This window comes from Zonotrichia albicollis, chromosome 30 (assembly GCF_047830755.1).
Source record: "Zonotrichia albicollis isolate bZonAlb1 chromosome 30, bZonAlb1.hap1, whole genome shotgun sequence".
Lineage (NCBI taxonomy): Eukaryota > Metazoa > Chordata > Aves > Passeriformes > Passerellidae > Zonotrichia > Zonotrichia albicollis.
The window spans coordinates 6,356,646-6,381,242 of record NC_133848.1 but is presented as its reverse complement, the minus strand read 5'-3'; the positions used below and the strand labels follow the sequence as shown (position 1 = coordinate 6,381,242).

The following is a 24,597-nucleotide window of genomic DNA, read 5'->3' as shown; positions in this document are numbered from 1 at the left end:
CCCCCCAAATCCCCCCAAACAAAGCACGCAGCCCAAACGTCACCAACATTTATTTGCTGATATTTACACGGTGGGTGTGGGGTGGGGGGGTCCCCAATGTCCCTCCCGGGTTTTGGGGTCCCCAAGGTGTCCCCAATGTCCCTCCCCAAAACAGTCCCAGGCAGGGAATTGGGGACAAACCCGAGGGTTTTGGGGTCAGAAATGGGAAAATCCATCCAGTTGTGGGGTCAGGGGATCCTCCCACCCCAAATCCCCCCGAGGACCCCCCAAAAATCCATCTGGGACCCCCATCTTGGGTCCCCCTCCCCAGCACAGCCCCAGGGATGGAATTGGGGACAAACCCGGGGATTTGGGGTCAGAAATGGGGAAATTGGTCCAGTTGTGGGGTCAGGGGATCATCCCACCCCAAAACATGCGGGGACCCCAAAATCCCCCAGGGACCCCCCAAAAACCCCTCTGGGACCCCCATCTTGGGTCCCCCTCCCCAGCACAGCCCCAGACAGGGAATTGGGGACAAACCTGGGGTTTTGGGGTCAGAAATGGGGAAATTGGTCCAGTTGTGGGGTCAGGGGGATCATCCCACCCCAAAACCTCTGGGGAGCACCCAGGGACCCCCAAACCCCCAGGGAGTACCCAGGGACCCCCAAATTCTGGCTCCACCACCCTGATGGGGATCCCCCTCCCCAAAACAGCCCCAGGGATGGAACTGGGGACAAACCCGAGGGTTTTGGGGTCAGAAATGGGGAAATTGGTCCAGTTGTGGGGTCAGGGGATCCTCCCACCCCCAAATCCCCCAGGGACCCCAAAATCCCCCAGGGACCCCCCAAAAATCCCTCTGGGACCTCCATCTTGGGTCCCCCTCCCCAGCACAGTCCCAAGCAGGAAATTGGGGACAAACCCGAGGGTTTTGGGGTCAGAAATGGGAAAATCCATCCAGTTGTGGGGTCAGGGGATCCTCCCACCCCCAAATCCCCTCGAGGACCCCCCAAAAATCCATCTGGGACCCCCATCTTGGGTCCCCCTCCCCAGCACAGTCCCAGGGATGGAATTGGGGACAAACCCTGGGTTTTGGGGTCAGAAATGGGGAAATCTGTCCCTTTGTAGGGTCAGGGGATCATCCCACCCCAAAACCTCTGGGGAGCACCCAGGGACCCCCAAATTCTGGCTCCACCAGCCCTGATGGGGATCCCCCTCCCCAGCACAGCCCCAGGGATGGAATTGGGGTCAAACCCTGGGATTTGGGGTCAGAAATGGGGAAATTGGTCCAGTTGTGGGGTCAGGGGATCCTCCCACCCCCAAATCCCCCAGGAACCCCAAAATCTCCCAGGGACCCCCCAAAAATCCATCTGGGACCCCCACCTTGGCTCCCCCTCCCCAGAACAGTCCCAAGCAGGAAATTGGGGACAAACCCGGGGTTTTGGGGTCAGAAATGGGGAAATTGGTCCAGTTGTGGGGTCAGGGGGATCATCCCACCCCAAAACATGCGGGGACCCCAAAATCCCCCAGGGACCCCCCAAAAACCCCTCTGGGACCCCCATCTTGGGTCCCCCTCCCCAGCACAGCCCCAGGGATGGAATTGGGGACAAACCCGAGGGTTTTGGGGTCAGAAACGGGGAAATCCGTCCAGTTGTGGGGTCAAGGGATCCTCCCACCCCAAAATCCCCCAGGGACCCCAAAATCCCCCAGGGACCCCCCAAAAATCCCTCTGGGACCTCCGTCTTGGGTCCCCCTCCCCAAAACAATCCCAGGCAGGGAATTGGGGACAAACCCGAGGGTTTTGGGGTCAGAAATGGGAAAATCCATCCAGTTGTAGGGTCAGGGGATCGTCCCACCCCAAAACATGCGGGGAGCACCCAGGGACCCCCAAAACCCCCCAGGCTTGGAGCCCCCTCCCCAGAACAGTCTCAGGGATGGCATCGGGGTCGGCCCCGCGGGTTTTGGGGTCAGAATCGGGGAAATCCGTCCATTGGTGGTGTTTTGGGGTCGGGGTTTGGCACACGACGCTCTCAGCCCTTGCAGGGGTGCCGGCGCTGGGGGCCCTGCGGGGACACCCCGACATTTGTGGGGTCCCCAAAGGGAGGAGACCCCGAAATTTGTGGGGTCCCCAAAGGGAGGAGACCCCAAAGTTTGTGGGGTCCCCAAAAGGGGACGAGACCCCGAAATTTGTGGGGTCCCCAAAGGGAGGAGACCCCGAAATTTGTGGGGTCCCCAAAGGGAGGAGACCCCAAAGTTTGTGGGGTCCCCAAAAGGGGACGAGACCCCGAAATTTGTGGGGTCCCCAAAGGGAGGAGACCCCGAAATTTGTGGGGTCCCCAAAAGGAGAGGAGACCCCAAAGTTTGTGGGGTTGTTTTTGGGGTGGATTTGGGGTTGGTTTTTGGGGTTGTTTTGGGGTGTTTTTGGGGTGGTTTTTGGGGTTGGTTTTTGGGATGGTTTTGGGGTGATTTTGGGGTTGTTTTGGGGTGTTTTTGGGGTGTCTTTGGGGTTGGTTTTGGGGTTGGTTTGGTGGTGGTTTTTGGGGTTGTCTTTGGGGTGTTTTTGGGGTGGTTTGGTGGTGTTTTGGGGGTGTTTTTGGGCTGGTTCTTGGGTTGGTTTTTGGGGTGTTTTGGGGTGGTTTTGGGGTTGGTTTTTGAGGGTGTTTTTGGGGTGTTTTGGGGTGTTTTTGGGTTGGTTTTTGGGGTGTTTTTGGGTTGGTTTTTGGGCTGTTTTTGGGGTTGGTTTTGGGGTTGGTTTGGTGGTGGTTTTTGGGGTGTTTTGGGTTGGTTTTTGGGTTGGTTTTTGGGGTGTTTTTGGGGTGTTTTTGGGGTGTTTTGGGTTGGTTTTTGGGGTGTTTTTGGCGTGTTTTGGGGTGGTTTGGTGGTGTTTTGGTGGTGTTTTTGGGTTGTTTTTGGAGTGTTTTTGGGGTGTTTTGGGGGTGGATTTGGGGTGGTTTTAGGGTTGGTTTGGGGGTGTTTTTGGCGTGTTTTTGGGGTTGGTTTTGGGGTGTGTTTGGCGTATTTTTGGGGTGGATTTGGGATGGATTTGGGGTTGGTTTTTGGCGTTGTTTTGGGCTGGTTTTTGGGTTGGTTTTTGGGGGTGTTTTTGGGTTGGTTTGGTGGTGGTTTTGGGTTGGTTTTTGGGGTGTTTTTGGCGTGTTTTGGGGTGGTTTGGTGGTGTTTTGGTGGTTTTTTTGGGTTGTTTTTGGGTTGTTTTTTGGGGTGTTTTTGGGGTGGTTCTTGGGGGTGTTTTTGGGGTGTTTTTGGGGTGGTTTTGGGTTGTTTTTGGGGTGTTTTTGTGGTGTTTTTTGGGGTGTTTTTGGGGTCGCTCACCTGGCCCTATGTCACCTCCTCGGCCGTGTCCTCGGGCCCTTTCTGCTCGGTGCCCCCCGGCGGCGACTTTGGGGCCTCGGGTTCGGCTTTTTGGGGTTTTTGGGGTGCGCTGGGCTCCTTTGGGGCCTCGGCTTTTTGGGGTTTTTGGGGTTCGCTGGGTTCCTGGGGTGCCTCGGGGGGGCTGGGGCCCTGTGGGGCGACAACGGGGGGCCCCTGAGGTTTCTGGGGTCCCCCCATGGGTTTTGGGGTCTCTCCGAGGTTTTTGGGGTTTTTTAATGGTTTTTGGGACTCCCACGGTTTTGAGGTTTCACTCCTGGATTTTTAGGACCCCTCCCTCCTGTGGTTTTTGGGATTTCTGAGGTTTTTTGGGGCTCGGATGTTTCTTTGGGAACTCTCCCCGTTTTTGGGGAACTCTCCCCGTTTTTGGGGCTCCCACGGTTTTATTTTGGGACTCCCCACAGTATTTTGGGATTCCCGTGGTTTTTAGGGACCCCCCCCCCCATTTTTTTGGGCTCCCTTTTGTTTTTTTGGGACTTTGGGGATTTGGGGGATTCCTGCAGTTTTTTAGGACTCCTGCAGGTTTTTTTTTTTTGGCGATTCCTGCCATTTTTAGGATTTACCGTGGTTTTTTTGGGATTCTCGCGGTTTTGGGGATTCCCGGGGGTTTTTGGGGTCCCTAAGGGGATTTTGGGGTCCCTTGCAGGGTTTTGGGCTCCCCCCTGTGTTTTTGGGGTCCTTGTCAGGGTTTATGGGGTCCCCTCTCAGTTTTTGGTGCCCCTCGGGGGTTTTTGGGCTCCCCCCGGTGTTTTGGGGTCCCTGTCCCGGTGTTTTGGGGTCCCCTCTCAGTTTTTGGGATCCCTAAGGGGATTTTGGGGTCCCCTCTCAGTTTTTGGGGTCCCTGTCAGTGTTTTTGGGGTCCCCCGGGGTTTTTGGGTTCCCTCTCAGTTTTTGGGATCCCTAAGGGGATTTTGGGGTCCCTGTCAGGGTTTTTGGGCTCCCCCCTGTGTTTTTGGGGTCCCTGTCGGTGTTTTTGGGGTCCCCTATCAGTTTTTGGGTTCCCTCTCAGTTTTTGGGATCCCTAAGGGGATTTTGGGGTCCCTCTTGGTGTTTTTGGGGTCCCTGTCGGTGTTTTTGGGGTCCCCCCAGGGTTTTTGGGGTCCCTGTCCCAGTTTTTGGGGTCCCCTATCAGTTTTTGGGTTCTCTCTCAGTTTTTGGGATCCCTAAGGGGATTTTGGGGTCCCTGTCGGGGTTTCTGGGGTCCCTGTCCCGGTTTTTGGGCTCCCCCCCGTGTTTTTGGGGTCCCTGTCAGGGTTTTTGGGGTCCCCTGGTGTTTTGGGGTCCCTGTCGGGGTTTTTGGGGTTCCTGTCCCGGTTTTTTGGGTCCCCCCGGGGTTTTTGAGGTCCCCTATCAGTTTTTGGGGTCCCTGTCAGGGTTTTTGGGGTCCCCTCTCAGTTTTTGGGGTCCCTGTGGGTGTTTTGGGGTCCGGACCTGGTCGTTGCCCTCGGGGGGGCTCCTGCAGACGATGTCGCTGAACGGCGGCGCCTCCGCGGGGCTCTCCTCGGGCGGGGCCGTGGGCGTGGCGGCTGCGGGGAAATGGGGCAAAAACACGGGAAAATGGGGAAAATACAGGGAAAAAACACAGGGAAAATGGGAAAAAACCCAGGGAAAATGAGAAAAAAAATACAGGGAAAATGGGAAAAATCCAGGGAAAAAACCAGGGAAAAATCCAGGGAAAAAACCCAGGGAAAATGGGAAAAAAAATACAGGGAAAATGGGAAAAAACCCAGGGAAAATGGGGGAAAAATCCAGGGAAAATGGGAAAAAAAAACCAGGGAAAATGGGAAAAAAATACAGGGAAAATGGGGGAAAAACCCAGGGAAAATGGGGAAAAAAATACAGGGAAAAAACCCAGGGAAAATGGGGAAAATCCAGGGAAAAAATCCAGGGAAAATGGGGAAAAAAATACAGGGAAAAAACCCAGGGAAAATGGGAAAAAAATACAGGGAAAATGGGAAAAATCCCCAGGGAAAATGGGAAAAAAATACAGGGAAAATGGGAAAAATCCAGGGAAAATGGGAAAAAAAATCCAGGGAAAATGGGAAAAATCCCCAGGGAAAATGGGGAAAAAATCCAGGGAAAATGGGAAAAACCCAGGGAAAAAACCCAGGGAAAATGGGAAAAAAATCCAGGGAAAATGGGAAAAAAAATACAGGGAAAATGGGAAAAAAATCCAGGGAAAAAACCCAGGGAAAAATCCAGGGAAAATGGGGAAAAAAATACAGGGAAAATGGGGAAAAAAATGGGATTTGGGGAATTAGGGAATCGGGAATTTGGGGATTTGGGGAATCGGGAATCGGGAATTTGGGGAATCGGGAATTTGGGGATTTGGGGTTTAGGAATTTGGGGATTTGGGGAATTAGGGAATTGGGAATTTGGGGATTTGGGGAATCGGGAATCGGGAATTTGGGGAATCGGGAATTTGGGGATTTGGGGTTTAGGAATTTGGGGATTTGGGGAATTAGGGAATTGGGAATTTGGGGATTTGGGGAATCGGGAAATCAGGGATTTGGGGAATCAGGAATTTCGGGATTTGGGGAATCGGGAATTGGGAATTTGGGGAATCGGGAATTTGGGGATTTGGGGTTTAGGAATTTGGGGATTTGGGGAATCAGGGATTTGGGGATTTGGGGAATCGGGAATTTGGGGGTTTGGGGTTTAGGAATTTGGGGGTTTTTGCCCACCTGCCTCGGCCGCCTTCTCGCTGTTGACCCTCCAGCACCAGAAGGCGCCGCCGAGGCTCACGGCCACCAGGATGAGGGACAGAACCACATAGCCCGAGGTGGAGAAGGCCGAGGGACCCCCTGGGGGTGGGGACACCCCGGTGACACCCCAGGGTGACACCCCAGTGACACCCCAGGGTGACACCCGGTGTGACGCCCTGTGTGACACCCTGTGTGACACCCCAGTGACACCCTGTGTGACACCCCAATGTGACACCCCAGTGACACCCCAGGGTGACACCCCAATGTGACACCCCAGGGTGACACCCTGTGTGACACCCCAGTGACACCCTGTGTGACACCCTGTGTGACACCCTGTGTGACACCCCAGTGTGACACCCTGTGTGGCACCCGGTGTGACACCCCAGTGACACCCTGTGTGACACCCTGTGTGACACCCTGTGTGACACCCCAGTGTGACACCCTGTGTGGCACCCGGTGTGACACCCCAGTGACACCCTGTGTGACACCCTGTGTGACACCCCAGTGACACCCCGGGGTGACACCCCAGTGTGACACCCCAATGTGACACCCTATGTGACACCCCAGGGTGACACCCTGTGTGACACCCTGTGTGACACCCCAGTGACACCCCAGTGACACCCCTGTGTGACACCCCTGTGTGACACCCCAGTGTGACACCCGGTGTGACACCCTGTGTGACACCCCAGTGACACCCTGTGTGACACCCCAATGTGACACCCTGTGTGACACCCCAGTGACACCCCAGTGACACATTGGGGTGACACCCCAATGTGACACCCTGTGTGACACCCCAGTGACACCCCAGTGACACCCCAGGGTGACACCCCAATGTGACACCCCAGGGTGACACCCTGTGTGACACCCCAGTGACACCCTGTGTGACACCCTGTGTGACACCCTGTGTGACACCCCAGTGTGACACCCTGTGTGGCACCCGGTGTGACACCCCAGTGACACCCTGTGTGACACCCTGTGTGACACCCTGTGTGACACCCCAGTGACACCCTGTGTGACACCCTGTGTGACACCCCAGTGACACCCCGGGGTGACACCCCAGTGTGACACCCCAATGTGACACCCTATGTGACACCCCAGTGACACCCCAGTGTGACACCCCCAGGTACGGCACCCCTGTGTGACACCCCTGTCCCTGTCCCCGTCCCTGTCCCCATGTCCCCTGTGTCCCCTCAGTGTCCCCTCAGTGTCCCCATGTCCCTGTCCCCATCTCACCTCCGCCTGGCACAGGCTCTGCAGGTCGAACAGGTGACCTGTCCCTGTCCCCATGTCCCCTCAGTGTCCCCTCAGTGTCCCCATGTCCCCTCACCCCCGCCCTGGCACAGGCTCTGCAGGCTGAACAGGGCGATCTGTGCCCATGGCCCTGTCCCCATGTCCCCTCAGTGTCCCCTCAGTGTCCCCATGTACCCAGCCCTGTCCCCATGTCCCCTGTGTCCCCTCAGTGTCTCGGTGTCCCCTCACCTCCGCCCTGGCACAGGCTCTGCAGGTCGAACACAGTGACCTGTCCCTGTCCCCTCAGTGTCCCCTCAGTGTCCCCATCTCACCTCCGCCCCGGCACAGGCTCTGCAGGTCGAACAGGGTGATATGTCCCCATGTCCCCAGCCCTGTCCCCATGTCCCCTGTCCCTGTCCCCATGTCCCCTGTCCCTGCCCCCATGTCCCCATGTCCCCTCAGTGTCTCGGTGTCCCCTCAGTGTCCCCATGTCCCCATCTCACCTCCGCCCTGGCACAGGCTCTGCAGGTCGAACAGGGCGATCTGTCCCCATGTCCCCTCAGTGTCCCCATGTCCCCTCGGTGTCCCCATGTCCCCATCTCACCTCCGCCCTGGCACAGGCTCTGCAGGCCGGACACAGTGACCTGTCCCTGTCCCCCTGTCCCCATGTCCCCTCAGTGTCCCCATCCCTGTCCCCATGCCCCTCAGTGTCCCCTCAGTGTCCCCTCAGTGTCCCCTCAGTGTCCCCTCAGTGTCCCCATGTCCCCTCAGTGTCCCCATGTCCCCATCTCACCTCCGCCCCGGCACAGGCTCTGCAGGCCGAACAGGGTGACCTGTCCCTGTCCCCATGTCCCCGTGTCCCCTCAGTGTCCCCATGTCCTCTCAGTGTCCCCGTGTCCCCTCAGTGCCTCAGTGTCCCCTCAGTGTCCCCTCAGTGTCCCCTCAGTGTCCCCTCACCTCCGCCCTGGCACAGGCTCTGCAGGCCGAACAGGGCGATCTGTCCCTGTCCCCTCAGTGTCCCCATGTCCCCTCAGTGTCCCCTTGGTGTCCCCATCTCACCTCCGCCCCGGCACAGGCTCTGCAGGTCAAACACAGCAATCTTTCCCCATGTCCCCATCCCTGTCCCCATGTCCCCTCAGTGTCCCCATGTCCCCTCAGTGTCCCCATGTCCCCTCACCTCCGCCCTGGCACAGGCTCTGCAGGCCGAACTCAGTCCCCATGTCCCGATCTGTCCCCATGTCCCCTGTGTCCCCTCAGTGTCTCAGTGTCCCCTCACCTCCGCCCCGGCACAGGCTCTGCAGGCCGAACACAGTGACCTGTCCCCATGTCCCCTCAGTGTCCCCATGTCCCCATCTCACCTCCGCCCCGGCACAGGCTCTGCAGGTCGAACAGATGACCTGTCCCTGTCCCCATGTCCCCTCAGTGTCTCAGTGTCCCCATGTCCCCATGTCCCCTCACCTCCGCCCTGGCACAGGCTCTGCAGGTCGAACAGGGCGATCTGTGCCCATGTCCCCTCAGTGTCCCCTCAGTGTCCCCTCAGTGTCCCCATGTCCCCTCAGTGTCCCCGTGTCCCCTCGCTGTCCCCATGTCCCCATGTCCCCTCAGTGTCCCCATGTCCCCTGTGTCCCCTCAGTGTCCCCATGTCCCCTCACCTCCGCCCCGGCACAGGCTCTGCAGGTCGAACAGGGCGATCTGTCCCCATGTCCCCTCAGTGTCCCCTCAGTGTCCCCTCAGTGTCCCCATGTCCCCATCTCACCTCCGCCCTGGCACAGGCTCTGCAGGTCGAACAGGTGACCTGTCCCTGTCCCCATGTCCCCGTGTCCCCTCAGTGTCCCCATGTCCCCATCTCACCTCCGCCCAGGCAGAGGCTCTGCAGGTCGAACACAGTGATCTGTCCCCATGTCCCCTCAGTGTCCCCTCAGTGTCCCCATGTCCCCTCACAGTGTCCCCATCTCACCTCCGCCCCGGCACAGGCTCTGCAGGTCGAACAGGGCGATCTGTCCCTGTCCCTGTCCCCTCAGTGTCCCCATGTCCCCGTGTCCCCTCGGTGTCCCCATGTCCCCTCAGTGTCTCAGTGTCCCCATGTTCCCTCACCTCCGCCCCGGCACAGGCTCTGCAGGTCGAACAGGTGACCTGTCCCTGTCCCCATGTCCCCTCAGTGTCTCAGTGTCCCCTCAGTGTCCCCATGTCCCCATGTCCATGTCCCCATCTCACCTCCGCCCCGGCAGAGGCTCTGCAGGTCGAACTCGGCCACCTTGTGGTCGGCGGGGTTGCTGACGGTGCACGCGTAGGTGACGTTGGTGGCGGCGGGCGGCAGCGCCACCCGCAGGGTGGTGCCGTCGGGGGACAGCTGGTGGCGCCCGGGCCCCAGGCGGCCCCAGGCCAGGCTGTCGCGCCGCCAGGTGACATTGACGGCGCCGCGCCCGCTGCCCTGGCACTGCAGGGTCAGGTTGCACCACTCGAGCGTGCTGGCCAGGAGCTGGCTGCGGGTGCGGGGGCTGGGCACGGCCTCTGCAATGGGGGGCACGGGGTGGCACCGAAACCGCCAAAAATGTCCTCAAAAATCCCCCCAAAAAATCCCCCCCAAAATCTGTCCCCAGGAGCTGGCTGCGGGTGCGGGGGCTGGGCACGGCCTCTGCAAAACGGGGGGCACAGGGTGGCACCGAAACCGCCGAAAATGTCCCCAAAAATCCCCCCAAAAAATCCCCCCCAAAATCTGTCCCTGTCCCCAGGAGCTGGCTGCGGGTGCGGGGGCTGGGCACGGCCTCTGCAAAACGGGGGCACGGGGTGGTGACAAAAACACCGAAAATATCCCCAAAAATATCCCCAAATCCCCAGAAAAATCCCCCCAAAAATCCCCCCCAAAAATCCCCCCCAAAATCTGTCCCTGTCCTCAGGAGCTGGCTGCGGGTGCGGGGGCTGGGCACGGCCTCTGCAAAACGGGGGCACGGGGTGGTGACAAAAACACCGAAAATATCCCCAAAAATATCCCCAAATCCCCCCAAAAAAACTCCAAAAAATCCCCCCAAAATCCCTCCCAAAAATCCCTCAAAACCTCCCCAAGGCACAGCCTCTGCAACGGGGGGCACGGGGTGGTGACAAAAACACCCCAAAAATCACCAAAAATCCCACCAAAAAATCCCCTCAAATCCCCCCCAAAATCTGTCCCTGTCCCCAGGAGCTGGCTGCGGGTGCGGGGGCTGGGCACGGCCTCTGCAAAACGGGGGGCGCGGGGTGGTGACAAAAACACCCCAAAAATCACCAAAAATCCTCCCCAAAAATCACCAAAAATCCCCCAAAAAAAACTCCAAAAATCCCCCCAAAAAACCTCCCCAAAAAAGCCCAAATCTCCCCAAGGCCTCTGCAATGGGGGCACGGGGTGGCACCGAAACCACCGAAAATATCCCCAAAAATCCCCCCCAAAAATCCCGCCTTAACTAATGAATGATTAAATGAACGGTTAAATGAGTAATTAAATGAGTGAATTAAATTAATTAACCGCTCCTCCTCACCGTAGACAGACAGGTTGAAGGCCTGACCATCCATCAGTGTCACCTAGAGCCCCATTAGTGCTCCGTGCCTCAGTTTCCCCACCAAAAACCCAAGTTAACCCAATGAACAATGAACCAATTAATCAATTAATTAATTAAGCGCCCCCCTCACCATAGACGGACAGGTTGAAGGCCTGACCATCCCTCAGTGTCAGCTAGAACCCCAATCCTGCTCTGTGCCTCAGTTTCCCCACCAATAACCCACCTTACCGCAATGAATAATTAAATAACTAATTAATTAACCAATTAACCACTCCCCCTCACCGTAGACGGACAGGTTGAAGGTCTGACCATCCCTCAGTGTCAGCTAGAGCCCCAGTCCTGCTCCGTGCCTCAGTTTCCCCACCCAAACTCCAAGTTAACCAAATGAACAATGAACCAATTAATTAATTAACCATCTCCCCTCACCGTAGACGGACAGGTTGAAGGATTGATCCCCCACCAGTGTCACGTAATACCCCAATCCTGCTCCGTGCCTCAGTTTCCCCACCAAAAACCCACCTTAACCCAATGAATGATTAAATGAATGGTTAAATGAATGATTAAATGAAAGAAAGAATGAATGATTAAATGAATGAACCACGTCCCCTCGCCACAGACGGACAGGTTGAAGGCCTGACCATCCATCAGTGTCACCTAGAGCCCCAATCCTGCTCCGTGCCTCAGTTTCCCCACCAAAAACCCACCTTACCCCAATGAATAATTAAATAACTAATTAATTAACCAATTAACCACTCCCCCTCACCGCAGATGGACAGGTTGAAGGTCTGGTCATCCATCAGTGTCACCTAGAACCCCAATCCTGCTCTGTGCCTCAGTTTCCCCACCCAAATTCCAACTTAACCAAATGAACAATGAACCAATTAGTTAATTAAGCGCCCCCCTCACCGTAGACGGACAGGTTGAAGGTCTGGTCATCCACCAGGGCCGGCTGCAGTTTGATGCGCGCCCCGAAGACGCCGCTGTCGCCGCTCTGCAGCGCCCGCAGCCGCAGCGCGGTGCCGTTCACCAGCTCCAGGCGGCGCCCGAAGCGGTCCCGCGGGTCCGGGCGCTCCAGCCCCGCCGGGCCCACCTCGGCCACCTGGATGGTGGCGCCGGAGCCCCCCGAGAAGCTCCACTCGATCTCCTTCACCGTCTGGTTGGGCAGCAGCGACGGCGACAGCAGCACGGAGCCGCCCAGGACGCCGTTCACCTGCCGGGGCGGGGAACGGGACTGCCCGAACAGCAGCTCTGGGACAGAAAACGGGACATTTGGGGACATTGGGGACATTGGGGACATTGGGGACATCTAGAGACACCTGGGGACATCTATGGACACCTGGGGACAGCAGCACCGAGCCGCCCAGGACACCGTTCACCTGCCGGGGCGGGGACCGGGACTGCCCGAAGAGCAATTCTGGGAGAGAAACAGGACATTTGGGACACCTGGGGACATCTAGAGACACCTGGGGACAGCGGCACGGAGCCGCCCAGGACACCGTTCACCTGCCGGGGCGGGGAACGGGACTGCCCAAACAGCAGCTCTGGGACACAGAAATGTCACCTGTGAGCTTCTGGGGACATTGGGGACATCTAGAGACACCTGGGGACATCTATGGACACCTGGGGACAGCAGGACAGAGCCACCCAGGACACCGTTCACCTGCCGGGGCGGGGAACGGGACTGCCCGAAGAGCAATTCTGTGACACAGAAATGTCACCTGTGAGCTTCTGGGGACATTGGGGACATTGGGGACATCTAGAGACACCTGGGGACATCTATGGACACCTGGGGACATGTAGGGACCTCCTTGTTGGAGGGGACAGCAGCACCGAGCCGCCCAGGACGCCGTTCACCTGCCGGGGCGGGGACCGGGACTGCCCGAACAGCAGCTCTGGGACAGAAACAGGATATTGGGGACAATTGGGGACACCTGGGGACATCTAGAGACACCTGGGGATGGCCTGGTTGGGCAGCAGCGACGGGGACAGCAGGACAGAGCCACCCAGGACAGCGTTCACCTGCCCAGGATTGGTCACAGAGCATTTCTGACACACAGAAATGTCACCTGTGAGGGTTTGGGGACAGCCAGAGACACCTGGGGACATTTGGGGACTTCCTTGTTGGAGGGGACAGCAGGACAGAGCCACCCAGGGCACCGCTCACCTGCCCAGGACTGCCTGAACAGCAGCTCTGGGACACAGGAATGTCACCTGAGAGGGTTTGGGGACAGCTGGGGACGTTTTGGGGACATCTGGGGATGCTTTGGGGACATTTGGGGACCATTTTCCGGGAGGTGACAGCAGCCAGAGGCGTCCAGGACAGCGCTCACCTGCCCAAAGAGCAGCTCTGGGACAGGAAAATGTCACCAGAGGGGGCTTGGGGACACTTGGGGACACTCGGGGACACTTTGAGAGCATTTTTAGGATGTTTGGGGATGTTTTGGGGACACTTGAGGACACTTTGGGGACACTTTTAGGACACTTGGAGAGCATTTTGAAGATGTTTGGAGAAGTTTTGGGGACGTTTTTAGGATGTTTGGGGATGTTTGAGGACACTTGGGGACGTTTTTAGGATGTTTGGGGACATTTTGGACCATTTGAGGCCATTTTGGGGTCATTTGGGGACGTTTTGGACATTTGGGGTCATTTGGGAACACTTGGGGACATTTGGAGACATTTGAGGATGTTTGGAGAGCGTTTTTGGGGATGTTTGGAGAAGTTTTGGGCACATTTTGGGGACATTTTTCGGATATTTGGGGACATTTGAGGCCATTTTGGGGTCATTTGGGGACGTTTTTAGGATGTTTGGAGAAGTTTTGGGGACATTTGGGGACATTTTGGGGTCATTTGGGGAGGAAGAGGAGGAGGAGGAGGAGGAGGAAGGTCCTGCAGCGGCCTTGGCTGGGTTGGAGCCGTCGGTGCCACCACAAAACGAGGGAAAAGCAGAAATTTTGGGGTGAAAGCAGCCAAAAAGGTGAACCAGTCCCAGGAGGGGAAATTCCTTCAAAAAGAGAAGGAAAAAAGGAAATTTTGGGGTGAAAGCAGCAAAAAAAGGGGAATCAATCCCGGGAGAGAAATTCCCTTCAAAAAGAGAAGGAAAAAAGGAATTTTGGGGTGAAAGCAGCCAAAAAGGGGAACCAATCCCAGGAGGGGAAATTCCTTCAAAAAGAAGGAAAAAAGGAAATTTTGGGGTGAAAGCAGCTGAAAAGGGGAATCAATCCCAGGAGGGAAATTCCTTCAAAATGAGAAGGAAAAAAGGAAATTTTGGGGTGAAAGCAGCCAAAAAGGTGAACCAGTCCCAGGAGGGGAACTCACTTCAAAACGAGAAGGAAAAAAGGAAATTTTGGGGTGAAAGCGGCCGAAAAGGGAACTATTGCAGGTCTGGAGCGGAGTGCGAGCGGGGCTGCTGCAAAAAGAGGGAAAAGCAGAAATTTTGGGGGGAAAATGAGCGAAAAAGGTGAAAAGCGAAAGTGCCGGGTCCGGGCCGGGCTCTCACCAGAGCAGCGCTCCAGGAGGGAGCGGGAGGAGTTCCCGGCCACAACGCCCAAAACCTCATTTTCTGCCTCAAAAGGCGCCTCCTGCAGGAGCCCTGCGGAAAACCGAGAACCGGGGGGTGCTTTTGGGTGGAATTCCTGCAAAATTGGGGGTTTGGGGCGGAATTCCTGCAAAATTGGGGGTTTGGGGCGGAATTCCTGCAAAATTGGGGATTTTTGGGGCGGAATTCCTGCAAAATTGGGGATTTTTTGGGGGTAGAACTTCTGCAAAATTGGGATTTTTGGGATAGAAGTTATACAAAATTGGGGGTTTTGGGGCGGAATTCCTGCAAAATTGGGAATTTTGGGGTGGAATTTCTGCAAAAATGGGGATTTTGGGGGTAGAAGTTATACAAAATTGGGATTTTTGGGGTGGAATTCCTGCAAAATTTGGGATTTTTTGGGGGTAGAACTTCTGCAAAAATAGGGATTTTGTGGTGGAATTTCTTCAAAATATGGGATTTTTGGGGTGGAATTCCTGCAAAATTTGGGATTTTTTGGGGGTAGAACTTCTGCAAAATTGGTGGGTTTAGGGGTAGAATTTCTGCAAAATTTGGGATTTTTTGGGGGTAGAACTTCTGCAAAATTGGGGATTTTTGGGATAGAAGTTATACAAAATTGGGGATTTTTGGGGTGGAATTTCTGCAAAATTGGGGGGTTTGGGGTGGAATTTCTGCAAAATTCGGGATTTTTGGGGTGGAATTTCTGCAAAATTGGGGATTTTTGGGGTAGAACTTATAGAAAATTGGGGGTTTTGGGGGTAGAACTTATACAAAATTGGGGGTTTTGGGGTGGAATTCCTGCAAAATTGGGGATTTTTTGGGGGTAGAACTTCTGCAAAATTGGGATTTTTGGGATAGAAGTTATACAAAATTGGGGATTTTTGGGGTGGAATTTCTGCAAAATTGGGGGTTTGGGGCGGAATTCCTGCAAAATTTGGGATTTTTTGGGGGTAGAACTTCTGCAAAATTGGGGATTTTTGGGATAGAAGTTATACAAAATTGGGGATTTTTGGGGTGGAATTTCTGCAAAATTGGGGGGTTTGGGGTGGAATTTCTGCAAAATTCGGGATTTTTGGGGTGGAATTCCTGCAAAATTGGGGGTTTGGGGCGGAATTCCTGCAAAATTGGGGATTTTTGGGGGTAGAACTTCTGCAAAATTGGGATTTTTGAGAGAGAACTTATACAAAATTGGGGATTTTTCAGGGTAGAATTTATACAAAATTGGGGGTTTTGGGGCGGAATTTCTGCAAAATTGGGGATTTTTTGGGGGTAGAACTTCTGCAAAATTGGGATTTTTGGGGTAGGGTTTCTGCAAAATTGGGGGGTTTTGGGGGTAGAACTTATAGAAAATTGGGGTTTTTTGGGGGTAGAACTTCTGCAAAAATGGGGATTTTGGGGGTAGAATTTATACAAAATTGGGGATTTTGGGGGTAGAATTTCTTCAAAATATGGGATTTTTGGGGGTAGAATTTCTGCAAAATTGGGATTTTTGGGATAGAAGTTATACAAAATTGGGGATTTTGGGGTGGAATTTCTGCAAAATTGGGATTTTTGGGATAGAAGTTATACAAAATTGGGGATTTTGGGGTGGAATTTCTGCAAAATTGGGATTTTTGGGAGAGAACTTATACAAAATTGGGGATTTTTGGGGGTAGAATTTCATTTTGGGGTAGAACTTATACAAAATTGGGGGTTTTGGGGTAGAATTTCTGCAAAATTGGGGAGTTTTGGGATAGAACTTATACAAAATTGGTGATTTTTCAGGGTAGAACGTATACAAAACTGGGATTTTTGGGGTGGAATTTCTGCAAAATTGGGGATTTTGGGATAGAACTTGTGCAAAATTGGGGATTTTGGGGTGGAATTCCTGCAAAATATGGGGTTTTTGGGGTAGAATGTCTGAAAACTTGGTGGTTTTCCGGGGAGTAGAATTTCCACAAGAGTGGAGATTATTTGGGGTAGAATTCCTGCAAAATTGTGGTTTTGGGGTAGAAATTCTGTAAAATTGGGGATTTTATGGGCTAGGATTTCTGCAAAATTCGGGCTTTTTTTGGGAGTAGAATTTCCACAAAAATTATGTTTATTGGGAGTAGAATTCCTGCAAAATTGGGGGTTTTTTTGGTAGAATTCCTGCAAAATTGGGGTTTTTTGGTAGAATTCCTGCAAAATTGGGGTTTTTTGGTAGAATTCCTGCAAAATTGGGGTTTTTTGGGGCTGGGCAGCTCCAGGCAGGGACAAAACCGCCAAATTTTGGGATTGGCGATTCCTGATCCCAACCCAGAGGAAGGCTCTGAGATTCCATTCGGGATTTTTTTATATTTTTTTTCCTCTTTTTTTTGGCATTTCCTTGGATAAATCCCGCCTGGTGCCGGCACCGCGAACCTCGGGAATTTCGGGAATTATCCCGGGAATTTCGGGAATTTTGGGAGTTATTTCGGAATTTCGGGAATTATCCCGGGAATTTCGGGACCAGCGGCTTTTACTCCCGCTTTTCCCGCGTTTCATTCCCGCTTTTCCCGGGTTTTATTCCTGCTTTTCCCAGGTTTAATTCCTGCTTTTCCCAGTTTTTATTCCCGCTTTTCCCGGGTTTTATTCCCGCTTTTCCCGGGTTTAATTCCCGCTTTTCCCGGGTTTTATTCCTGCTTTTCCCAGGTTTAATTCCCGCTTTTCCCGGGTTTGATTTCCACTTTTTCCCGCTTTGAATCCTGCCTTTCCTGAGTTTCATTCCTGCTCATCCCAGGATTTGATTCCCGCTTTTCCAGGATTTGATTGCCGCTCATCCCGCCATCGATCCCTGCTTTTTCCCGGGATTGATTCCCGCTTTTTCCCGGGATTGATTCCCGCTTTTCCCGAGTTTCATCCCTGCTCATCCCGGGTTCCATTCCCGCTTTTCCAACCCGATTTTAAAGGGAATTTTTGAGTTCTCGGTGAAGTTTTTGGGGCTGAAGCCCCCCCGGACCCAGGGGAGGGGCCGGGCAGGGAATTCCCAAAATCCCTCAGGAATTCCCAAATCCTCTCCCGAAATTCCAAAATCCCTCAGGAATTCCCAAATCCCCTCCCGAAATTCCAAAATCCCTCAGGAATTCCCAAATCCCCTCCCGAAATTCCAAAATCCCTCAGGAATCCCAAAACCATCCAGAAGTCCAAAATCCCTCTAGAATTCCAGGACCCGCTCCCCCTCTGGAATGATCTCCATCCCCATCCCCATTTCCCCCCAGGGTTTCCCGGAGCTTTTCCCGGGATTTTCCCCGTTTTCTCCCGGGATTTTCCCCGTTTTTTCCCGGGATTTCTCCCCGTTTTTTCCCTGGATTTTTCCCGTTTTTTTCCCGGGATTTTTTCCGTTTTTTCCCTGGATTTTCCCCGTTTTTTCCCTGGATTTTTCCCGTTTTTCCCCGGGATTTTCCCCTGTTTTTTTTCCCGGGGTTTTTCCCTGCTTTTTCCCTGTTTTTTTCCCGTTTCTCCCGTGATTTTCCCCGTTTTTTCCCGGGATTTCCCCCCGTTTTCTCCCGGGATTTTTCCCGTTTTTTTCCCGGGATTTCTCCCCGTTTTTTCCCGGGATTTTTCCCGTTTTTTCCCGGGATTTTTCCCCGTTTTTTCCCTGGATTTTTCCCGTTTTTTTCCCGGGATTTCTCCCCGTTTTTTCCCTGGATTTTCCCCGTTTTTTCCCGGGATTTTTCCCGTTTTCTCCCGGGATTTCCCCCGTTTTTTCCCGGGATTTTCCCCCGTTTTTTTCCCGGGATTTCTCCCCGTTTTTTTTCCCGGGATTTTCCCTGTTTTTTCCCTGGATTTTTCCCGGGATTTTCCCCGTTTTTTCCCGTGATTTTTCCCGTTTTTTCCCGGGATTTTTCCCGTTTTTTCCCGGGATTTTTCCCCGTTTTCCATCCCGGTCGGACGCCCGGCCCCTCCCGCGCCAAGCGCCGCCCCGGCCCTGCCTGTTTATCCCAGATTTCGGGATTTTTTGGGAGCACGCGGCGCTCCCGCAGCGCCGACGGGAGGGAGAGGGAGGAGCGGGATCCGTCCCTGCTCCCGATCCGCCCCAAAATCCCCCGAAATTCCCCCAAAATCCAACTCCAGACTCGCCTTTACCCCCGCGTCTCTTCCCACGCTGCGCTCCGAATCCCGGCAATTCGGCATTTTCCCGAGAATTCGGCTTTTCCCCCCTTTCCCGAGAATTCGGGTTTCTCCCACCTTTCCCGGGAATTCGGCATTTTCCCGAGAATTCGGGTTTTCCCACCTTTCTCGGGAATTATTCGGGTTTTTCCCGGGAATTCGGGTTTTTTCCCCACATTTCCCGGGAATTCGAGTTTTTCTTTCCCTGGATTTCAGGTTTTCCCACATTTCCGGGGAATTCTGGTTTTTTCCCACCTTTCCCGGGAATTCTGTTTTTTTTGGGGCATCACCTGTCGGCACCATCCCCGGCCAGGGCCAATTAATCACGGAGGCAAATGAACCGAGCCGTAATTAACCTGCCCGCGGGATTTTCGGGAATTCTGCAATCTTTGGGAATTCCGGGGGGGATCCCTCGCTCTCCCCGCTTTACGTAAGGAGCCGGGGAGGAGGAGGGGGGGAAATAAAATTTTTTAAAAATCGCAGCGCCCCCAAAATCGCAATAACCCCCCCAAAATGGGGCGTGGGGACGTTCCAGAGCTTTCCATGGGGATGGGGGGTCCCGGGGGTCGCGACTCACCTGGGCCGAGCCCCAGCAGCGCCAGCAGCAGCGAGGGCAGGCGCGCTTTGCCCCGCGGCCATTCCCGCTCCATCCCGGCGGGCTCGGGCTCCTTATCCCGGGATGCTCGGCCCGGCTCGGCTCGGCTCGGCTCGGCTCGGCTCGGCTCGGCTCGGCTCGGCTCGGCTCGGAGCGGGATCAGCGGCTCCGAGCAGCAGCGGGAGGAGGAGGAGGAGGAGGAGGAGGAGGAGGGGGAGGAAGGAGGAGCGACCACCCCGGCGCCGCAGCCCGAGGGGCGCGGAGCATCGCGGGGCTCAGGGAGAGCGGAGCGCCATGGGGGGAAAGCAGCGGGATTTGGGGGGAAAATCCGCGATTTGGGGAAAAACGGGGATGGGGAGGGGGGGGAAACGGGGATGGGGGGGAAAAACGGGGATGGGGAGAAAAAAATCACCGGGAATGGGGGGAAAAAATCACCGGGAATGGGGGAAAAACAAACACCGAGAATGGGGGAAAATCACCGGGAATGGGGAGGAAAATGGGGATGGCGGCGGGGGGGGAAAGGGATGGGGGGAAAATGCGGGAATGGGGAAAAACAAATCCGGGAATGGGGGAAAAATGCGGGAACGGGGTGGGGAAAAAGGGGAATGGAGAGAGTGCGGGAATGAGGGAAATGTGGGGTGGGGGGGGAAACACCGGGAATGGGGGGAAAACACCGGGAATGGGGGAAATGCGGGAAGGGGGGTGGGGGGAAATGGGAATGGGGAAAAAAAATGCGGGAATGGGGGGAAAATGCGGGAATGGGGGAAACCGCAACCGGGAAAGGGAAGAAGCCGGAGCGCTGCGGAGCGGGCGGAGCGCGCAGAATGGCGGGGGCTGCGCTGACCCCCGACCCTGCGGCGGCCGCGGAGCCCGGATCAGGCCCGGATCAGGCCCGGATCAGGCCCGGATTAGCGGCGGGCACGGCCCGGCACGGGAAAAACGCCGGGAAAGGGGAATGCAGGGGATGCCGGGGGCGCCCCGAGACTCGGGGGGGGCTCCTCGCAATGCCAGGGGGGCTCCCCCCGAAATTCCAGAGGGTCCCCCCGAAATTCCAGAGCCGCTCCCCCGAAATTCCGGAGGGACCCCTCGAAATTCCAGAGGGACCCCCGAAATTCCAGAGGGTCCCCCCGAAATTCCAGAGGCTCCCCTCGAAATTCCAAAGGGACCCCCGAAATTCCAGAGCTGCTCCCCCCGAAATTCCAGAGGGTCCCCTCGAAATTCCAGAGCCGCTCCCCCTGAAATTCCAGAGGGACCCCCCGAAATTCCAGAGGGTCCCCCCGAAATTCCAGAGCCGCTCCCCTCGAAATTCCAGAGGGTCCCCTCGAAATTCCAGAGGGACCCCCCGAAATTCCAGAGGCTTTCCCAGCCCCTCTGTGGGTCCCAGAGGGGTTTTGGGGATTTGCAGTTTTGGGGTGTTTGGCTTTGGGGTTTTGGGGGATTTGGGGTTTGGGGGTTTGTATTTTGGGCGAGTTTGGGGGTTTGGCTTTTGGGGTTTTCAGGGATTTGGGGGTTTGGGGTTGGGGGAATTTGGGGATTTGGGTTTTGGAGATTGGAGGTTTGGGGAATTTGGAGTTTGGGGGATGTAGAGGTTTGGACTTTGGGGGTTTGGGGGTTTTGGGGTTTGGAGATTGGAGGTTTGGGGGTTTGGGGTTTGGGGAAGGAGATGCCAGAATTTCTCCTTCCCTCCCTCCAGCCGATCCCGGTTTTCCAGCCGGGAATTCCAGCGGGAAAAGCTCTCCCAGCCGGGAATTTGAGAATTCCGATTTATTGTTGGTGGAATTCCCGGTGGGAAAATCGGGATTGTGGGGAGAGGGAGCCCACAGAGGAGTCGGCACACAAGGGGTTAATCCCAGCTTCTGTTTTTCCAGGATTTTTGGGGTTTTTTTGAGGAATTTCCCAAACGGATGAGGGAGCAGCCAGGTGTCCCAAGAAATCGAATTTTGGGGCGCTTAGCGCTTTTTGGGTGCCCCAAATCCCTCCAGGATTCCATTTTTCAGCCTCTCATCCCAAAAAAACTCCTGGAAAAACAGAATGAAGGGCCCCGGCCTGGGTAATTAACAGCAATCAAGGGTTAATGAAGGGCTGGAGGGGCGATGAAACCTCTGGAATTCCACTGGAATTCCTGGGGCACAAAGGGAAGAGCTCTGAGCAAAGCCCAGCCCGGGATGCGGAGAATTCCTGGAAGGAAAATTGAAATTATTCCAAATCTGTCCAGGGATCCCAAGGTGAAACAGCCCAGGAAATTTGGAACGGGGAGTTTTTTGGATTTTATTGGGATCGGAGCCAGGAAAACCAGGGAAAAAAAAAGGAAGAAAAGCCATTCCCAGGGCCAGGAACGTCCTGCATTTTAGGGAATCCTGGAATAATTTGGCTTGGAAAGAGCTGACACGTCCCAACTCCATTGGCAGGGACACTCACATTATCCCAAGCTGGAGTTTTGAGGAATTTAAAGGAATTTTAAGGAATTAATGCTTTTTTCCCAGGCCCATTTCCTTGGATCATCCTGGCGGGCGATCCTATCATGTGGAAATGAAGGAATCTTCAGGAATTTTGAGAAATTTTCAGGGATTTCAAAGGTCTTCCAGGAATTTTCAGGATTTTTTTCAGTAATTTTAAGGGATTTTAAGGAATCTTCAGGAATTTTAAAGGAATTTAAAGCATTTTAAGGCATCTCAAGGATTTTTCAGGGTTTTTTCCCCGCGTTGATCCAAAATCCAGTGTTTTCTGGGATGTGGCTGTGGGGAAGGCCTCGATCCACTGGGATCGTGAGAGATCCATCCCAAACCCATGGAACAGAGAAATAAATCCAGGGTCTGGGAACCCCAAATCCAGCTATGGGGGAACCCAAATTTAGGGTTTTTGACCCCAAACCCAGAGGAAGGGGAGGATGCCCCCAAACCACACAGAACTGGAGGAGGCCCCTCAAAACCCCCTTTGGGACCCCTCCAGGCCCCGGGGCTGCTCCCCGAGGATCCAGGCGGGGAAAAAGGGAGGGTTTTTGGGGATTTTTGGGGTTTTTTCCCTCATGGGGTGCCCAAATCCCCTCACGGAGCCCCAAATCCCCTCAGGGCACAGCGATGACGTCATGGGGAAACCACGCCCACATCAGTATGGCGGGAGGGCAAATCTCGCGAGAGCTCGCGGTGATTCGAGGTTACAAATGGTCCCGCCTGAGGGACGCGGCCCTCAGAGCCCGCCCAGCCGGGGGCGGGCACAGGAGGGAGGCGGGGTGTTGTGCTGTGGGCGCCGCTAGGCCCCGTCATGGCGGAGTTGTGAGGGGAGCGGGCACAAATCCCGGGAATTCGCCTCGGGAATTCGGGAATTCCTCCTTGGAATGGCTCCTCAGCCTTGGAATGGCAGCGCTGTCCCCCTGTGCCGCTCTCCCACTGTCCCCTGGCTGAGGGCCTGGAAGAGCCGTGAGGGGAAACTGAGGCACGATGGGTCCCGTGTTTCCAACATTTTTATATTTTTCCACATAAAATCCGGGACAATCCCTCCCGAGTCCTTCTTTTCTTCTTCCAGCTGCTCCCGGTTTAAAGAGAATTTCAATAAAATTAATTTATTTGAGGTGTTTTGTCACCAGGCCGGGGAAGGGAAGGGATGGAAGGTGAAATTCCGGTGGGATGGGGAAAATAAGGGAATTTCCCTTCTAAAAGACAAATTCCGGATTCCGTGAGGGAATCCTGATTTAATTATTGGATTAAAATCGCTTTTTGTATAAAGGGAAGGATGAGGCGAGGGATTTGTGATGAAAATTCCCGGGGAATAAATGGGGATAAAGCCAGGAATAAATCAGATAAATCCCTGGAATAAATTCGTCTGGAAGTTTTGTTCTTTTGGAATTGTGGTTGCCACGAAAATCCCTCCAGGGATTTGAGAACGTGGGAATTGCAGGAATTATGGATGGAAAAGGAAAATATTCCTCTCTCCATCCATTCATTCTTCAATTCTCCCAGAAAAACCATTGAGGAATGACAAAAATCCCCCCAAAAATAAAAGGAAAACTCAGAGCCGCTTTAATTTTTTTTTAACCATTTATATTTATATATATATATATAAAAAAATTAAATATATATAATATATCGTGTTTAAGACTAAAAATATAGTACAGAATATTTAAAAAAAAAGGAAAATGCAACGTAAAAAAAAAAAAAAAAGGGAAACGGGGAGAGATTTCGGAATTTCGGGGGGGAAAAAAGAGGAAACGGGGAAGGGTCTCTAAACGAACCTGTGCTAAAAAAACAAAAGGGGGAAATTCCAAGTTCCAGCCCCAAAGTGGGGTTGGAATTTTAAAGCTTCCCGGTGGCCGGGGCGGGCTCCCCCTCTTCCCGTGGGATATTGCTCTGGAGTTTGGGGTGCAGCACCTGGAGCGGGAATTCCCTCCCCCCTCTGGCGGTTTGGGGTGAATTCAGGCACCTTTGGGATCCCCGGGGGTTCGGGCCCGTCCTGACGGGACCTTTTTGGGCGGTTTTGGGGAATTTCGGGAGGGGGAAACGGGAGGGGAGGGTCCCGCGGCTCGTACCGGGATTGGGAATGGAGGATTTGGGGGATTTGGGGAATTTGGGAAGATCCCGACCCCGGGGAGGGCCCTTGAGGGGTGGGGAGGGGTCTCGTACCTAATCCCGGGGATTTTTGGGAATCAGCTGGGAATTCCTTCCAAAATTCACTCCCCAAAATCCCAAATTTGGGCTGGGAATTAACCAGGAATTCCTTCCAAAATTCACTCCCCAAATCCCAAATTTGGGCTGGGAATTAACCAGGAATTCCTTCCAAAATTCACTCCCCAAAATCCCAAATTGGGCTGGGAATTAACCAGGAATTCCTTCCAAAATTCACTCCCCAAATCCCAAATTTGGGCTGAGAATTAACCGGGAATTCCTTCCAAAATTCACCCTCAAGATCCCAAATCCTAAATTGGGGTCCCTTTGGGAATAGGGGCTGGGAATTCCTTCCAAAACTCATCCCACAAATTCCTCCATCCCAAATTGAGGTTCCTTTGGGAATTGGGGCTGGGAATTCCCTCCAAAACTCATCCCCAAAATCCCAAATTTGGGCTGGGAATTAACCAGGAATTCCCTCCAGAATTCACCCCCAAGATCCCAAATCCTAAATTGGGGTCCCTTTGGGAATAGGGGCTGGGAATTCCTTCCAAAACTCATCCCCCAAATCCCCAATCCCAAATCGGGGCTGGGAATCCTCTGGGAATTCCCTCCAAAATTTATCCCCCAAAACTCCCCCATCCAAAATTGGGGTCCCTTTGGGAATTGGGGCTGGGAATTCTCTCCAAAACTCCCAAATTCCCCCATCCCAAACTGGGGCCCTTTGGGAATTCCCTCCCAAACTCATCCCCCTCAAACCCCCAGTCCCAAATTGGGGTCCCATTGGGAATTTGGGAATTGGGGCTGGGAATTCCCTCCCAAACTCATCCCCCCCCAAACCCCCAGTCCCAAATTGGGGTCCCATTGGGAATTTGGGAATTGGGGCTGGGAATTCCCTCCCAAACTCATCCCCCCCAAACCCCCAGTC

At 54.3% G+C, this 24,597-nt stretch overlaps 1 protein-coding gene and 1 long non-coding RNA gene across 2 annotated transcripts; one reads left to right on the top strand and one right to left on the bottom strand.

The window, feature by feature from the left end:
- Positions 1-35: 35 nt before the first annotated feature.
- LOC141725515 (SLAM family member 8-like) lies at positions 36-19,450 on the bottom strand. The gene is made up of 9 exons (XM_074529283.1): positions 19,054-19,450; positions 14,328-14,420; positions 12,686-12,723; positions 11,738-12,041; positions 9,513-9,809; positions 6,048-6,167; positions 4,795-4,889; positions 3,307-3,528; positions 36-2,039 (listed from the first exon to the last, which is right to left on the bottom strand). Exons 1-8 carry the CDS (start codon positions 19,124-19,126, stop codon positions 3,313-3,315), a joined length of 1,236 nt encoding a protein of 411 aa, XP_074385384.1. The 5' UTR covers positions 19,127-19,450; the 3' UTR covers positions 36-2,039; positions 3,307-3,312.
- Positions 19,451-20,640: 1,190 nt separating this feature from the next.
- LOC141725510 (uncharacterized) lies at positions 20,641-23,790 on the top strand. The gene is made up of 2 exons (XR_012577326.1): positions 20,641-21,647; positions 22,140-23,790. It is a non-coding gene; the product is annotated as an uncharacterized LOC141725510 (long non-coding RNA).
- The last annotated feature ends 807 nt before the right edge of the window (positions 23,791-24,597 follow it).

Excerpts from the sequence above, each read along its gene's own strand:
- LOC141725515 (XM_074529283.1), bottom strand. The coding sequence starts at position 19,126 with ATGGAGCGGGAATGGCCGCGGGGCAAAGCGCGCCTGCCCTCGCTGCTG. Across the intron at positions 12,724-14,327 it reads CCTCCTGGAGCGCTGCTCTG|AGCTGCTGTTCGGGCAGTCC; the intron begins GTGAGAGCCCGG and ends TTTCTGTCCCAG. Across the intron at positions 6,168-9,512 it reads GAGCCTCTGCCGGGGCGGAG|GGGGTCCCTCGGCCTTCTCC; the intron begins GTGAGATGGGGA and ends CCCCACCCCCAG.